This window comes from Camelus dromedarius, chromosome 4 (assembly GCF_036321535.1).
Source record: "Camelus dromedarius isolate mCamDro1 chromosome 4, mCamDro1.pat, whole genome shotgun sequence".
Classification (NCBI taxonomy): Eukaryota; Metazoa; Chordata; class Mammalia; order Artiodactyla; family Camelidae; genus Camelus; species Camelus dromedarius.
The window spans coordinates 92,310,370-92,326,550 of record NC_087439.1 but is presented as its reverse complement, the minus strand read 5'-3'; the positions used below and the strand labels follow the sequence as shown (position 1 = coordinate 92,326,550).

General features: G+C 46.2%; 1 protein-coding gene across 1 annotated transcript in view; it reads right to left on the bottom strand.

Annotated features, from left to right (window-relative positions):
* Positions 1 to 16,181, bottom strand: part of INPP5D (inositol polyphosphate-5-phosphatase D) — a 114,040-nt gene that overhangs the window by 45,180 nt on the left and 52,679 nt on the right. Inside the window, exons 5-9 of the mRNA XM_064485272.1 lie at positions 15,005 to 15,145; positions 6,574 to 6,661; positions 3,294 to 3,374; positions 3,054 to 3,125; positions 1,972 to 2,095 (exon numbers count right to left, since the gene is read on the bottom strand). Coding sequence (XP_064341342.1) covers positions 1,972 to 2,095; positions 3,054 to 3,125; positions 3,294 to 3,374; positions 6,574 to 6,661; positions 15,005 to 15,145 — 506 coding nt within the window. The remainder of the gene's footprint in view (positions 1 to 1,971; positions 2,096 to 3,053; positions 3,126 to 3,293; positions 3,375 to 6,573; positions 6,662 to 15,004; positions 15,146 to 16,181) is intronic.

Below are 16,181 nucleotides of genomic sequence, written 5' to 3'. Positions count from 1 at the left end.
ATGTGCTACTAAGCAGATTTTCAGATCTTGGAGAGTGAAAAATAGTGTTTACAGACCAGAGGGACTTTGTCTTCAGGGGTCTATAAACCTGAAACAGAACACAAACTGTTGAAGGGGGAATTTATTTGAGGCGGGGAGGTCCACAGCACTTCTCAAGGGTCTCGGGGAACCTATCGGCCACATACACAAAGAACCACAGCATCACAGCTATTGATATCCATCAGCCAGAACTGGGGCTGCTGGGGAAACTGGTGGGCTTTCCTTAGGTCTCCTCTGCTCTGCTGGCGACCACCAGCCCCGTGTGGCCCCTACACGGGGGCTCTGGCATCACCCCTGCCTCCTGCGTTCCTCCTGCCCAGCCACCCTCACCTGGGCCCTTTGCCTGCCAGCCCCTGCAAGGACCCAATGCCGTGGGCTAACCGGCCTGGCGCGCAAACGTCCTCTTAGCATCGTCTCACGCCTTCATCCACTCGGTCCCGGCTGTCTGCAAGTTCTTGATTCCAGGACAGCTAAGCAAACTCCTCCTGCTGCCCTCCCATCCAGAGGACACCCCATCCAAGTTGGGTTCTGCTAACTTGCATGCCTCCCTGCTTCTCCTCCAGCTCCCTGCCGGCATGCGCCTTCCCCCTCCCGCCCGGATTACAGCAGCGCTGAGCAGTGTGCCTGCGTCTGCCTGCCACGCTGCCCAGGGGGGCGGGGAATGCAGCGGGTTTGCCTCTGACCAGCTGAGTTACTGCGGGCAAGTAAACACGCAGACCCTCTCAGGCACAGTGCTTTTCGCTATAAATCTACTTCCCTCAAAGTGTTGTTGTGACGATAAAATGAGATCAAGTAAGGAAATGCGGCTCAGAAAAGACCACATTACAACACATAGGTCCCTCTCATTGTACACAAGGAGAGGTTTGGAGCTGTCCCGTCTGCGGCAGGCGGGGCTCCAAGTCCAGGCAGGGCCACATCTGTGCATTTTCCATCACTCTGCTCGGTTGCCACCTAAAGTCCAGCTGCCCTTCAGGGGTCCCACCCCCGGGAGCCTCTCTGCAGCCCTTCTCTTTCCGACCTTGGCCACACTGCCCGGCTGTCACTCGCCATCCTCCCCATCGATGCTGCCAACTCCAGACTCTGCCTCCCCGAGCTGCTTCCCACGCCCAGTTATCCCCCACCCACCACCTGTGCTTTCCTTCCGAGCTGGACTCATCCTGCTGACGTATGTATTGGCCACTCAATGCAAGGGGATGTAAATTCCATCTGGGCAGAGTCCTTGACTGCCTTGCTCTCTGGATCCCCAGTGCCTGGCCCCCTGCAGCTTCTCCAGAAGCATTTGGTCTGTGAACACTTTCCATTTTACTGATGAGTTATTTTGATGAGGAAAATGCAAAGCCTCAGTTGCCCAGAGTGGGTCCTATGTGCTAGTTTTCTTAAGAAGCCTTGCATGTGGATTAATTCACTTGATCCTCATCATCCTCATCTTACGAATGAGGAAATGGTGGCCCGGGGAGGTGAAGTGATGCGTCCAAGGTCACACAGCTGCTAAGTGGCAGAGCTGGGATGTGAATTTAAACAGAGTCCATGAGCTCAGCACCATGCTAAACTGTCTCTCTGTCCACGCTGCCCTAGAATTGCCACCTGATTCGGTCACCTGAACCAGACACTGTGATGACCACATGCATCAGCCTGTCTCTTAGCAGAGAAGAGCTCATATACACGCGGAACCACCACCCACAGCTGAGTGTAAACTCGTTTCCCCAGGATCAGAGGAAGCAGGTGGAGCATACGAGCAGGCTCATGATGGAGGGGGCATGAGATGGGGGTTTAGCGGAGGGGAGGGGTCCCACAGGCAGGGTGAGGGCTGGTGGGCATCCCGGCACAGGGGTGGAAAGCGCCTGGCAGGACTTTTTCCCTGGCAGCCTGCCGCTGCCCGGCCACAGTAAGGGCATCAGCAGAGAGAACTTCCCAGACATCAGGAGGCCTTACTTTTCTTGTGGCTGTAGAACTTGTCCTCAGAACCATCCTTGGACTTCTTAATTATCAGCTTCCCGGACTCAACATCGACTTTGAGCTGCAGTTTCTGAGCAATCCCCAGAGATTCTGACTTCACCTGTGAAAAGGAGGAAGAGGAGCGGGGAGAGGGGGAGGAGGGCAGGGAGGAGGGGAAGAGGGGATGTCAGCAGTCCCTTCTCCTTCCCGGCCTTCACAGTGCCAGGCCATCAGGCCCTCGTCAGTGTAGCTGGGCAGCCCGTGGCCGTGTGTCCAGCCCCGGTGCCCTGTGGGGGGCCGCCAGGCTTCTACGTCCAAGGGGGAGTCTGCATAGGCAGCGCCTGAGAATCGCTAAAATGTGGAAGGAGCCCGGCTTGCCCGTTATGTGCACGTCGGCTGTTCCACCAACAGGTCTGGTGGAGGAAACAGATGAACTACTGGAAAACGGCTCATTCCCTGCTTAATTTGACAACACTCATTAATCTGACGTGTCATCTACTTCCAGAAAGGATTTTAAGTGATAGATTTAAGCTCCTGGACCTTGTTACAACTGATAAATGAACATTTACTGATGATAATTAGGAAAAAGACAACTGTCTAGGCACGCTCAGAAGATGGAAATACATCCTGGCACGGCGTTATCACCCGGGCTAGCAGGGACCTGGGGGCGGGTATCCTGCCCTGCGCTGGAACGTGGAACCAGTGCTGGGCTAGCTGCTGCAGAGTCTCTGGGGACCCTGAGAAAAACAAATTTCTGGGCCTGGAGTTGCTAACTCAGTCACTTTCTGGGAAATCATAGAAATCACTTTTCCCCCTAATCCCCCCTCAAGGCACTATTTTGCAGCCATTCTGGGGGCCCCCTGTTTGACGACACTTACTGCCCCCATTTGGAGAAGGATGCATTTTGGCATCCTGGGCCAAGGAGAAGCTCCTGCCTTGGAAGCCTCCCCATGAAGGAAGTTCCACACATTCATCCGGGCACCCACTCTAATGTTTAATCATCTTCCCAGGGAGTAGGTCCCGCTGAGCCAAAAGCCCGCCAGCTCCCAGGTGTGGAGCACGAGTGCACAGCCACTTACCTCGAAGGTGACTGGTGGGATGAGGGACCGCCGGTGGGAAGACTCAGGACCCTCATGCAGCAAGGCCTTGACCTGTGGGTATAAACGCAGGGGCCCTTCAGGCTGGGGGGTGTCAGGAAGGCAGCAGCAGTTGGGACAGAGTCAAGGGGACACCTGGGCATTCTCTGAGCCTAGAGGGGACCCAAGAGAAGCCAAGGGACCCAAGAGAAGCCAAGGGAAGCTGCAGGATCCCCCAGGTACCTTATCTTCAATAGAGGACAGCAGACTTGTCAGCTGGCTGAGCTTGGCCACCACGTTGACTGGATTGGCCTCAGCAGGCCCCTGGGACGTGAGGAAGAGCAAATAAAGATGGAGGGCTGAGTGCAGCTGCTGAGAGGCGTCAGGCCAAGCGCTCTCCATGCTTTATCTTGGTTCATCCCCCCGACAGCCCTGTAAGCACGATTATTGGCCCCTTTGCCCACAAGGAGATCAGAGGTATCTACAATCACGTCAAGATTACGATGACCAAAAAATAAATCTTCATTTCTTCTTCCCTTTAATCTGCTTCTTTCCTAGTGCTTCTCACCTCAGCCACTCAGTTGCTTAAACAAAACTCTAGGACTGTCCTTGATTACAAGATTTCCACCTTCTATGTCTATGCACCGGCTCGTGCCCGACTTCCAAAACACAACCTGTCTCCTGCTTGAAATACCTAGTTGCTTCCCGCCACTGGGAGAAAATTATCCAAACTCACTGAGGCTCTGTATGATCTACCTTCACCCCCAGCCCCTCTCATCCTCACTTCCGATCTGTCCATGGCCCTGAGCAGCACTTTCTGAGGAATCCCTAGAAGCAAGGACATCATCTGGGAAGGCCACTTCCTTGTCACTCAGGTCTCAGAGCCACTGAGAGGTCTTCTCCAACCACATAAGCCAAAGTCATCTCTATTAGATCACCCTGCTCTGCTTCGTATCGGTCATCATGATTGTTTATTGGTTCGTTGTGCGTTTCCCCCACTAGAATGTATTGGTTCTTCTAATCCTTCTTTTGCAGAGGGGGAAATTGAGTCAGAATGGTGAGTCACTTGCCCAAGGTCGCAAAGCTAGTCCAGACTTGAGATTTGGATGTAGATCTAGCCCAGCGGTTCTCAGCTGGTGGGATTTTGCCCTCCGGGGACATTTGACAATGTCTGGAGACATTTGGGGCTGTAACAACTAGAGGATGCTAAAGGCATCTAGTGGGTAGAGCCCAGGAGGCGTTAACATCCTACAACACACAGAACGGTCTCAGCCCCGAGTGTCACTATTGTCGAGGCTGAGGGCATAGTTCACAACTTAGTCTGAACGTGGGCAAATTGGTCTGAGGGCCACCTGTGGGTTTACAAAAGCTGACCGGGTTATCTCACTTAGCTTTTCAGTTGACCTTCAGAGGATGTGGGCTCCAAGGTTAACAACTCATCCTTTCTCACACAGGGCAGACCCAGGTCTCTCCCCAAACCTCAGGCCAGCAGTCATTCTAATAGTGTTGCATTTTGTACCTCCCAGCAGTTTTCAAACAAATTCCATGCAGGGGTCCAGGGGTCCCCATCTTGCCTCGTCTACCTAAGGGGAGGGGCCTAAGGCTGATGAGAGGCTGCCCCAGCCAGACGACTCACCCAAGCAGTTTCACTCACTCCTTCCCATAATCCTGCAGTGGCAGATATGACTATGCCCGTTTCACAGATGAGGAAACTAAGGGCGGGGTGGGAGGTGAGTCAGATGTTGAATTCCGATGTTTTTGCTCCAGAGGCCAGAGTTCTTTCCTCTACCTCAGGCAGTTTTGGAACTTCTCCTCCCATTTGTGAATTTCTGAAGCCAACAAGATACTCTCAGATTTTTTTTACAAGTCAGCATCTTAGAAGAGAGGTTGGCATCTAGAACCCTTTCTCTACATCCCTGGCGAATGCCATTCTGTCACCGCTCTGTCCTGCTACCAAATGCAAACGCTTTGGCCTCAGCACACAGGGCACCACTTTGGGGTGTGGCTGCTGGCAGCCTACCTCTCTGGAAGCTTCTTCCTCTTCTAATCTACTTCAAAGATTTGGGTGTGTGATCTTCTATTCAAACTATTTAAATGTTAGCGTCTCGCAGGGCCCCTGTTTTGTCTAGATTTGCTTTTACTTTCCCAGAAATTAACTCATCATTCACTTCGAGGAAAGCAAAATCACCTTTTATTTTTTCTGATGAATTTTTAAGTTGTACAAACAGAGCACAAACATATTTTCTCAATTAAAACACAAACCATCTGGGCAAACTTGAAATCTCCCCTGCCCAGCCCCCTTCTGCCCAATTCCATCGCCTCCTCATGGTGACTAGAGTAGCCCTTTGGGTGCAGACACTCCTGGTCCGATTTCCATGTGTAGACTCACATCCTAGTTTATCCATTGTTCTGCCATTTGCTTTTTTTATCCAGCAGTATGCCTTGGAGACCTTTCTACATCAGCGTATCCACTTTAGAACATAATTCTGCTTCATACTTTAACCCTCTCTCTGTGATTTCCAATGTTTTTCCTTTTTAGAGACAAAGCTACACTAAACATCTTTGTTAACATCTCTGTGCAAATGTGTAGACCCTAAGGCAGCTGCCTATGGTAGATCTATTTGCTTAAAGGATGCTGGGCATTTAACATTTTCATGCAAATGGCTAAATTGCCTTTTAGAAAACCCATTCCACTCCCAACATTGAGCTGTGAACCCATGTGAGCCCCTGATCCACACACCCTGGTCAAGCCTTGGCTTCCCCAGGCAAAATTTCCCCATGCCGTAGGCAGGATGAGAGCTCCCTGTTTCACAGGTCATTTGCCGGTTACTAATGAGGTGAGATTGTACATGTTTTCAAGTGTATTCTGGCCATCCCCAGTCCCTCTTCAGTCAAACAGCCTTTAAAAATCCTCTCCCCATTAAAAAAATCTGGTTGTTTTTATTTAATTATTTGTGGAAGGGTTTACTTTTAAACATAATCCTTTGTCCCTTACATTTCTTTCAAGTGCTTCCTCCGGAGATACTGCCTTTGCTGTTTTTAACTTTGCCGATGACACTTTGTTACACAGACCTTTGCTCAGTGGATAACTTGGCCTTGGCCCCCTGCCAAGGCGTGAGCAGGTGTGTATGTGAGGGGTGGGCCACCTTCACCTGCTCTTCCTGGGGCAAGGGGCAGATCGAGCATTTAGACCGCTCATGTTTTTTCAGTTTCTGATGAGAATTGATGGGGAAAGGTCTTCCTTGCTTCCTTATTCAGCACTAACAAGGAGTTTTACTGGCAGTTGCATAATTTGAAATCTTTAATCCTCAAATCAAAATCAGGAGGGGGTGGGGGATATGCCTCTGGGTGGGGGGCAGGGTCCTGAGGATCCCACCCCCACCCCAATGCATACTCTGGTTTCCTGCAAACTCAGTGCTCCTTTCTGAGCCCTCAGGACCTTGGCTACCTCTTCTCAGCCCCCCCCACCTCTCAACCCTGACATGTTTTATCAGACTCATTTTTTCAACCCTAAAATCTTTACCTGAGGCCGTGGACGGAGGCCAGGCGAGAGCTGCTGGTCAAACAGCTTCTGCAGAGACTCCAGGGAAGGGAAGATCCGGGTGACTTCCCTGGGGGCAGGGCGAAGGTCAAGGATTAGTAAGGTCCCAGTAAGGCTCCAGCTAGAGACGCAGCGTGGTCACGCCCCCTCAGGCAAAGACAGGGGTCCTTCCCAGGAGGACAAGCCCAGGCAAAGATCCAGGCCAGCCAATGCTGGCCCGTCTCCTGCCCGACGCCCTGGCCTGCCTGTCCCCCACCCAGACCAAGCTGGAGCCGTGACGTGTAGACCTGATTTACTTCTGTTTAGCCACACTCAACTACGCAGCCTGCAGAAAATTTAAATCTAGAATCACAAAACTACTTTGAAATAATTTAGTAATCCACGGTTCCCAGCCTTTAGTGTTTATAAGAATCGTACCTACACCGAGTGTGAAAAATACAAGTCTGGGCCCCGACTGGCTCTGGTCTGGAATCTGCATTTTAAATTCGTGCCCCAGGGGCCTCCTGTGCTCACAGCCTGTGCTTTCTGGTTCCAACCCCTGTCCTGGCAGCAGAGATGGACGTCCAGACAGAGCTGTCCTTGCCTAATCCGCTGATAATTCCAATACCGGGGTTTTACCGATTTTTTATTCCTTCTCATTTTTTCTGTTTTCCAATGTTTTAGGAACGGTGGGCAATTTTGAGTTCTATTTTTCATTTATTATTTCATCAAAAACTGTTCATGTTTTGACACATATAACAGTCTTGGTGATTTCAAAATATTCTGTTGAGGAAATGGGCCCAAATCAATTGCTAGATAATTGGGTGAGTTTGAGATCTTGGCGATTATTAAGTGAAGGCTGCTCTGAACAGCTTTGTTCATAAAGCTCCTCTTTACTTATTCTCAATGACAATTTTAGGCTAACCAGAGACTGTGACTCTGGATCAACATCGCCAAGCCTCTGAGTGATGGCACCCATTACGGGGCCATGGGCACTGCTCCAGCCTGCTCCTCCTGGGAGCTGTCTGAATTCTTTCTAATCTTCTCTCTCTTTTAGTGGGCGTAACAGTGCATTTCAACAGTGCTGAACTGACTTGCATATCTTTAATTTCTAAAGTCTTTAAGTATTTTTCGACCTGTTGTATTTCTCTTCCTATAAATTGTTCATGTCTTTGTTGGTTTTCTGCAGGGAATTTTGTTGGTATTTTTATACATGGGTATAAACTCTTTACTTACTGCTTTGTGTTTTATTTAATCTAGGTGTTGTAAGCCCCCCACCCCCATTCTGTTATTTTCATCTGCGGTGGGCTAGATTTCATTATAAAGTGCTTTATAGTTTTTTATTGCTGTGTTTTTCATCTTTTCCTTGATAATTTTTTTGCTTATCTTAGTTCAAAAATTGTCATCAGTATTTACTAGTGAGCAATTACTTGCTCCTCTTAAATTGGTTTCTCACTCTTTTAAAAGTTATGTTATATACAAGGTTTCTTGGGGTTGTTGTTGTTATATATTTTTAATTCCATATCTCATCTGGAATTTTTTTTTAATATTGCGGAAATAAGTTCATCTTTTTCCATATTGCTATTTAGTTTCACTGAACTGCACTTGCTCTGTTTTTCACAGTTCTTTTGGGCTAGTTCATTGCACGAACCCATCCTAAATGTGATAGGATTTATTTCCAGAATCCATATCATTCATTCAATGAAAATTCTGGAGCATCCCACATGTACTAGGCAATGCCATGTTCGCAGACTGACAGCATCTCACTGTTGCTGTGAAGGAAAAGCCCAGCTGGACTAACAAGCTAAGTCACAAATCTAAGTGTGGTAAGTGTCGGTTTACTGATCCAAGTTCTGCTGGGCTAACTCGTAAATCTGAAGTTTAGTGTCAGTTTACTGGGCTAACAAGCTAACTCGTAAATCCAAGCTCAACAAGTGTCAGTAACGTGATCTGTTCCGAACTGATAAGCTCCAGTGCACTGATTCCTTGCTTTCTGTTGTTTGAGCCTTATTGGCTAATAGCCCCATACTTGTAATTAACCCTATAAAACCTCATCTGCACGTCTTGGAGGTGCTCAGAGCTTCGGAGCAGAAGCCCCTCTGAGCCCACTGGCGTAATAAATCTGAGTACTCCAACCCTCCGAGTGGTGCTTGTTTCTTGGCTGGCCTGTTGTTTCCGTAACATTGCAAGGACGGTGTTTTAGCCTACTGGCTTTGACTGGCCATCCTTGGGACTCCTTTGGGAGTCAAGGAAGGTGGGGGGATGTAACTGACTCGGGAGAGGGAGGTATGTGCTGGGCAGACAGGGTGCTTGCTTTCGATCCTGCCTCTGCCAGAGCTGCTCTGTTCACTGTGCACATAGTGGTATTCTGTTTCCACTGTCATTTCATCAAAGAATTCCAGCCCAAAAAACCAAAAACAATTCTAAAACACTAATTCAGTACATGCTTTAACATCAAATAGGTCTGCTTCATTGTTCTCCTTTTTCAAAATGTTACCCGAAAAACACAAGTACACATACACAAACTGAATCTTTAGGGTTTTCTAAGAATAATGCTGTTACCCTCTGTAGTTCAAACCTTTGTAAAATTTTGAGTAACCTGGTTCCCAAATGTGTCTGGAGGTGCTGGTTAGGGTCACAGTGACTGATGATGCATAGGGACTTGAGCTGGAAGACTTAAGAACGGTCCTTATAATACAGATCTGCCTGGGGAAGTTACCATCAGCAGGGGCCCTGGGAAGCTTGTCTCCGCGTCAGGTCACCAGCTCGAGGAGAGACAGGGAGTAGAGACAGAGAGGGCTGCAGTCCTCAGGCAGGGCAAGGACCTTCCCAGGACAGCCGCCTCCCACCTTGGCCTCAGAGAGAGGGTTAATCTCCCCAGCTTCCTCACTCACTTTCTGGCTAGCACATCCAATATCTCCCAGCCCAGACCTCCAGACTCAGAAGAAACATTCTGATGTTCTGTTGTTTTCTTAATTTTTGCTTCTCTGATTCTTTGCTTCTTTTTCTCTTTTTGCTTTAGCGAAAATTTCTCACAGTATTAAATAATCAGGTGATAATGAGCATCTCTTTTTCATTTGTTAAAAGATTTAATGGAATGATTTCAATGTTTCCCTGTCAAGGATAATTGGTTTTACTTTGACACATACTGCATTATTAAAGACGTTGAATAATTTTTAAAAATTAGAAATGGCTTTTAAATTTTATCAGGTCTGTTAAGACATCTATGCAAATGATTCCTTCATCTCTTAGTCTACTGCTCAATTACAGTGTTTTCTTTATGTTCATTCACCTTCGGGGTAATTTCTTAGACAAAAATCTACATTTTTTCATATCACTAAATTATATTTGCTAGAATAATACTGAAATATTATACATTCATATTAATAAATGAAGCTGGATATAGTTTATTTCAGGCTATTATCTTGATCGGGGTTTTGGATTTAAGTCTTACTTTTCTTGAATACTGAAGATTTTTGTCATTCAAGAATAATTGATAAATTATAGTTATCATTCCTTGGAAGTTCAAAGGAGGGCATGCATGGTAATTTTCACATTTCATATAAAATATTTGTTTCAATTAATTATAATTTGAAAATTTGCAGCCATGTAATGTACACTGTCTTCTTTATTGATTTGCAAATCTTTAGTGCAGATTATTAAATCTCCTACATTTCTAATTTTGAAAATTTTCTTAATTGACTTTTCTTCTAATTTATTTCTGTTTTTAACTATCTTCCCCCTGCTCTTCTCCTTTGCAGCCATTGTTATTGCTCACTCTCTTAACAGAGGTTCCTTAAAGATGCTGTTTTGTTCACTGCTGCATCTCCAGCCCGTGGAACAGTGCCTGGCTTGCAGCTGGCACACATTCAATCTTCATTCATGAATACTGGACAGACAAATGTTTCTGGTACTTTGCCTGACCCAGGAAATATCAAGGCAATCAGGATATGACCCATGATGCCTTCAGGAGACTGAGAAACTGGCATAAATTTGTATGCTTGACTCATTATTCCACCCACCACCCTTTTCATAACAGAGCTTTTAAAGCTATGGCTTTTCCTCCAAATAGTGCTTTGGCTACATCACTTAGAGCTCTGATACACAGTGGTTTGATTACTCCCAGTTCCCAAACCTATCCCACATAGGCTAATATTGCATCAGTTCCTTCCTTAGTTCAGCTATGATTTAGGAGAGATGATCTAAACATGCCTAGATGGTTGAGTGGCTGTGGCTAGTTTTATTATTTATTTCTACTTTCATCATATTGTGCTATGGGGGTACAGAACAAACACTTTTGCTTTGGGTGTACTCATATCCAGCTGCTTGGTTAGCTGCTGGGGTCTTATTTTTAGGATCACCAGCCCTCTAAAACTTCTGGGGGAAAAAAAACTCTTGTAAACTTTTTGAAGTAAAGAAATGTGATGAGTACATTTTCACAAATTTTTAAAACCTGCAAGACTCCCTAGTCTCTCGAATGATATCTAGATTGAGTTACTTCCAGGTCAGTAGTCTTCTCCTTGGAGATACTGCCTGGGAATTTTTATATCATCAAGGAGAATGAATAATACCAATATTGTAATTTTTAAAAGGAATGGTGCTGTTCCTAATTATTTGCTTCCTGAATTTATCTTCCCTTGCAGTTTAGAAGATTATAAGGAGGGGTGTAGAAGCTCCTATCTGGTTGTTCTGTCATTGGATCTTTACGAGGTTTCTCAATACCTGGATTTAGCTCCTTCGTAAGCTGGAAACATTTTTTTTTCCTTTTACACATTTAGTCATTAATTATCCACCATTTTCCCACTGCTTCTTGGACAGCCCATGCTACCAGGTATAAGTTGAATCTCTATGCCCTTTTCAAAGACTATCACTTTTTAAATCACACATTCTTTGCATATGCTCATTTAGTCCTCCCGTGTCTTCTGTATATATGTATTTCTCTGACACTCTGCTCTGTTTTGTGATTTGATTTGCAAATTTGATTTGGAAACTATGGACTTATAGCCTCCAAGGAAGCAGTTATAATGGTGAAGTATTTTTGTTTTGGTTGGTTTGCTTCTTTATTAAAATCCGTGCCCTGTCCTCACTTAATAGATAAAATGCCCTCTCTCACACTTCGACATTTTATTCTAAAATTCTACTTGCAATTCTTCTCATTGCTCCATTTCAGGGGTTATCAGATTGGAGACTTTATTCTTTATTCTCTTTCCCTGGAAAAGTTACCGTCTGGTTCTAGTTAATCTAACTTAGGGTTATAAATCTTCCTTAAGCCTTTGTGCCACTGAAGCTCTTTCTTTCAGATGCAGGTACTGACACTTAGATGACATTTTTGCGGAGGAGTACAATCTTGCACTGTGTCTCACTCCTCAGGTCTGAGTCAACAAACCTGGCCTGCTTTGGCACCATCCTCAGCCCCTGATCCAGCTCTTCCTCCTCCACCCACCCTTGAAATGTTTAGCCTCCATCCCCTCCATCTGCACTACCCCCTGCGGCGACCTTGCCCTACTTGTCTCCGTGTCAAGTGCCAGCTGCGTGCAGATGCCTCCCAGATGCATACCCCTAGCCCAAAGGTCTCCTGGGCTCTAACCTCTAGCACTAACTCCTTGGTTGGTAGCTCAGCTCATAGGATGCTTAATAAGGCCTCAAGTCAATGGTAGTTCAGAGAAACTACCCCCCCATCCCCCCCTCCTCCTTGACTTTCCCCAACTAAGTTATTGGCATCACCCGCACTCAGTGGCTCGCACCAAAAACCTAGTCACCCTCTGCCAGCTCTACCACCCACACACACCCCGGTCACACCAGCCTTCAGCACCCACATGCTCCCAAGCCTTGGGTCATTTAACTAACATCTATCAGCTGTTCCTGGGTGCAGGGACTGTCTAAACACAGGACTCAGCAGGATGCAAAACAGACACAAATCCCTGCCTCCTCTCGCTTCCCTTCTCGCGGGCCACCATCATGGCACACACAGCAGCTCTGAAGTGTCTCCTGCTTTGGGTCTGCCTCCACAGCCCTAACTCACATTATGGCACAGTCCCGACACTCTCCCCAGGGCCTGGGAGGCCTCACGTGATGTGGCTCCTGCTAGCATTGCCAGATAAAACACAGGGCACCCAGTTAAATTTGAATTTCAGACAAACAATGGATAATCTACTAGGGTAAGTATATCCCAATATTGTGGTATATACTTATACTAAAAATAACATTTACGGTTCATTTGAAGTTCAGACTTAAAGGGGCATCCTGTGTTATTTGCTAAATATGGCCACTCTACACCTGACTCTTCCCAACTTCCGTTCCTAACACTATCCTTCACTCTTTATGCTCCAGCCACACAGACTTTCCTTCTGTTCCTTGAGGCTGACCTCATTCCTGCCTCAGGACACTTGTACCTGACATCCCTCTGCCAAGCAACTGGATAGCTAGCTCCCTCTTGTCACTGAGGTCCCAGCTCTGTCACCACCTCAGAGAGGCATCCTTGACCCCCAAAGGACAGTAGCACCCTCCACCCAGTGTCTCTCCATCACATTTTTCTGTTGTATTTTGTCATGATATTGATTAAAATTATCTTGTTTATTTACAGACTTAATCAACTGCTCTATTTCTCACTAGGATGTCAGCTCCAACAAGGTCTGAAAGAGCAGAGACCTTGCGTGTTGTGTTCATTGCTGCATCCCAGCACCCAGAACAGAGCCCAGTGGAGACTCTTCATCCATATTTGTTAAGTGAGTGAATGAATGAATGAATACATTGAAGAGCTGTTCCAAGCAAAGCAGTTGAAAACTACAAGTGCAGTTAGTTTCATTAAACGCTATCTGCAGGGTGGCAGGGGGACAGGAAACATAATTTTGTTCCTAAGATTTTCTAAGATTCCATCCCTGAGCTAACCAAGTCTCCAAACCTGACTATCACTTTGCCTACGAAGCGAAGACAAACAAGCGTGTGGGGAGTTTACACCATCATAGTATCTCTACTTCTAACTGGAAGTTAACTGTTCAGTAAATAAAGGTGTGGGAAACTAGCCATGTTGAGGAAGCTGCTGTCACTGTAAGAATGAGGTTACCTAGATCCCAGGAAAGTCCAGGAAGCAATGCTGTGTTGGGGAAATGTGCTGAGTGACTGGGTGACGCTTGTGGAGACACTTAAAGGTATATTTTCTCCTGGTCAAGGAAGCAGCAAAGAGGAGAGTCTTCACTGGAGCAGAAATAAAAGCTTGTTACCAGTCATCATGAAATTCTGTTTCTTAGAGAGAGTGCATGTGTGTCTTCCCTAGTGGTAAATGATTTGTAACAACAGTGTCACATGGAAAAATCTCTCTCCCTGGAAGTCTATAAAAGTGATGGCTCTGGGTACAATTAGCTGAAATTACATTAGTTGAAAGCCAACTCACTGAAATTAAGCTTGACCGGCCAACGTGATGAGCACTCAATCTGTCATAGAAATTATTTGTTAAATTTACCAAATGTACAGATTGTGCTTTTAAGAGCCTTTAAAAGGAAAGTTCAATTTGACTACTGATGGTGAAAGATTCTTTTTTGCATATTAACTAAGCTAAGATAGATACAGCACCAGAGAAGCTGACAAAAAGAATTTAGACACTGCTGTATATGTAATAAAACACACAACAGTATAGGCTGATAAAGCCTCACCCACATGAAATGCTCTTTTCCCAGCCAAAATTTTGACCTTTCATTTGCAATGGGATTGTTTTGGATCCTTGGATTTCTTTCAGATGTTTTGAATGTTATTTTCTATTTTTTCAAGCCTTTAAAATACTCTTTGGCCAATTCTTTAGACAGCTATCAGCCTTAATTTTGCCCTTATAACACTTGAAGTGTAATTACACTTGAAATTAATTTTAATGGTTATGAAATTAAAACCCATAATCAAAAACTCTAAAAGATATTAGAATTTTTGCCAATTGGTAAAAATGAATTTGATATCAGAAAATTAAAGTCTTAGTGAATTGTCTCACTTCAAAAAACTGCCATCACTGGCGATCTTGGGCCATCAACACCCACACAGATAATAGGCTGATTTTAATTTATTTCCTCTCGGTGCCCTTATGGGCTTGTCGAATGTGCTGACTGCTGCACAACGGACGAATAGTAGCAAAATCCTTAAACATTAGATCCTGAGCTGGTGTGAAAGGGCTGCAGTGCATTCTGCCCACCCTTTCCTGTAGCAACTGGCCTCAAATTAACTTTAGTTTAAAAGAAAAAACCAAAAAAACACAACAACCAAGTTCAAACACCAAGAAAACAAAACCTCAGACAACCACAACGATTTCTAAACCCCATCGACTGCCCAATTATTCTGAGTTGAGCAGAGGTATGTAGACAGCCAGGTGGAGTGCAGGGTCACCCTAACGAGCTCATTCTCTGGCCCAGCCCGCCCCAGCCCGCCCCCTCCCGCCCCCACGGGCAGCCATTACCCATAGAGTTCCTTGCAGAGGAGCGCAGTCAGTTTCTTCAAATGAGGCAGACTGCAGGAGCCCGACTTCACAAAATCAGAGTCCAGGGTGAGCTGGGTGCTTAAATAATCTTGAATGGCTTTCAGATGCTCTTCTGGAAGCCTGGGGAGGGGTGGGGAATAGAAATAACAACATGCTTACTTTGTCCTTTAGCCATAGATACCAACAGTCACAAGAAGAAAAAATCTACGTCCTCACTGAGACACTGTCCTGCAGGAGAATGTTTGCACACCTGTATGGTTCCCTGGGTCTTACTGAAGGGATGGAGACCAGGTGGGACAAGAGAAAGGGCCCAGTGAGAGAGGCTGCCTCTTAACCCACCCACAGTGGCTTTTCCCCAAGCTGGTGCATGGAAGGAAGTGATAGTGGCTGGAGAGGGGAAATGTTTATCCTTTGAAAAGGTGATAAATAGCTTCAAAAAGGTACACAGGACTTCTTTTCCCACTTCATCTGTTCCTAAAGGCAGGAACTGAGGGCTGAGGGATGCTCTAGTCCAGAGATGGCAAATGGCTTCAGCTCACAGGCCAACTCCAAGTTCACAGCTAAAGGTCACCTGGAGCTGTGTGTCAAGGAGGTTCTGAGTCATCCTAGGCTCCAAGGGGAGGTCTCTGCCATGAGTGATGGGGCTAGGGATAGGGCAGTGGCAGCCTAGGTGCCCGCCCTTCGCGCCCCCATCCCTCCTCCAGGTCTGGTCCAACCCCTTTCAATTTACGGATGAAGCACACGGCCCGAGGCAGGATCTGCCCTTGCACAGGACAGCCCAGCAGAGGCAGCCCTGGGGCCGCCACCTAGGTCCGATCATACCTCTTCATTCAATCTCCCACCACCGTTTCTCTCGACAACTTTTGAGTTTTTGTTCTTATGATAATGAAAATTATAATCACAGCAAGTATTTCCTGAGCGCAACACACCAGTCACTCTGCTCAGCACTTTCTGTTCATTCTCTCCTTTAATCCGCACATCAACGTTATGAGGCAGAGAGTACTATTATTCTTATGTTACAAATAAGGACACGGAGGCTCGAGGACATTGATTTACTTGTCTGAAAAAATTAATACAAGCCTTAAATATCTTTGTTCCAGCCTTGACATACAATCAAGTTTAAACTACAGATCACGAGGGTCTGCAGGATCCCCGA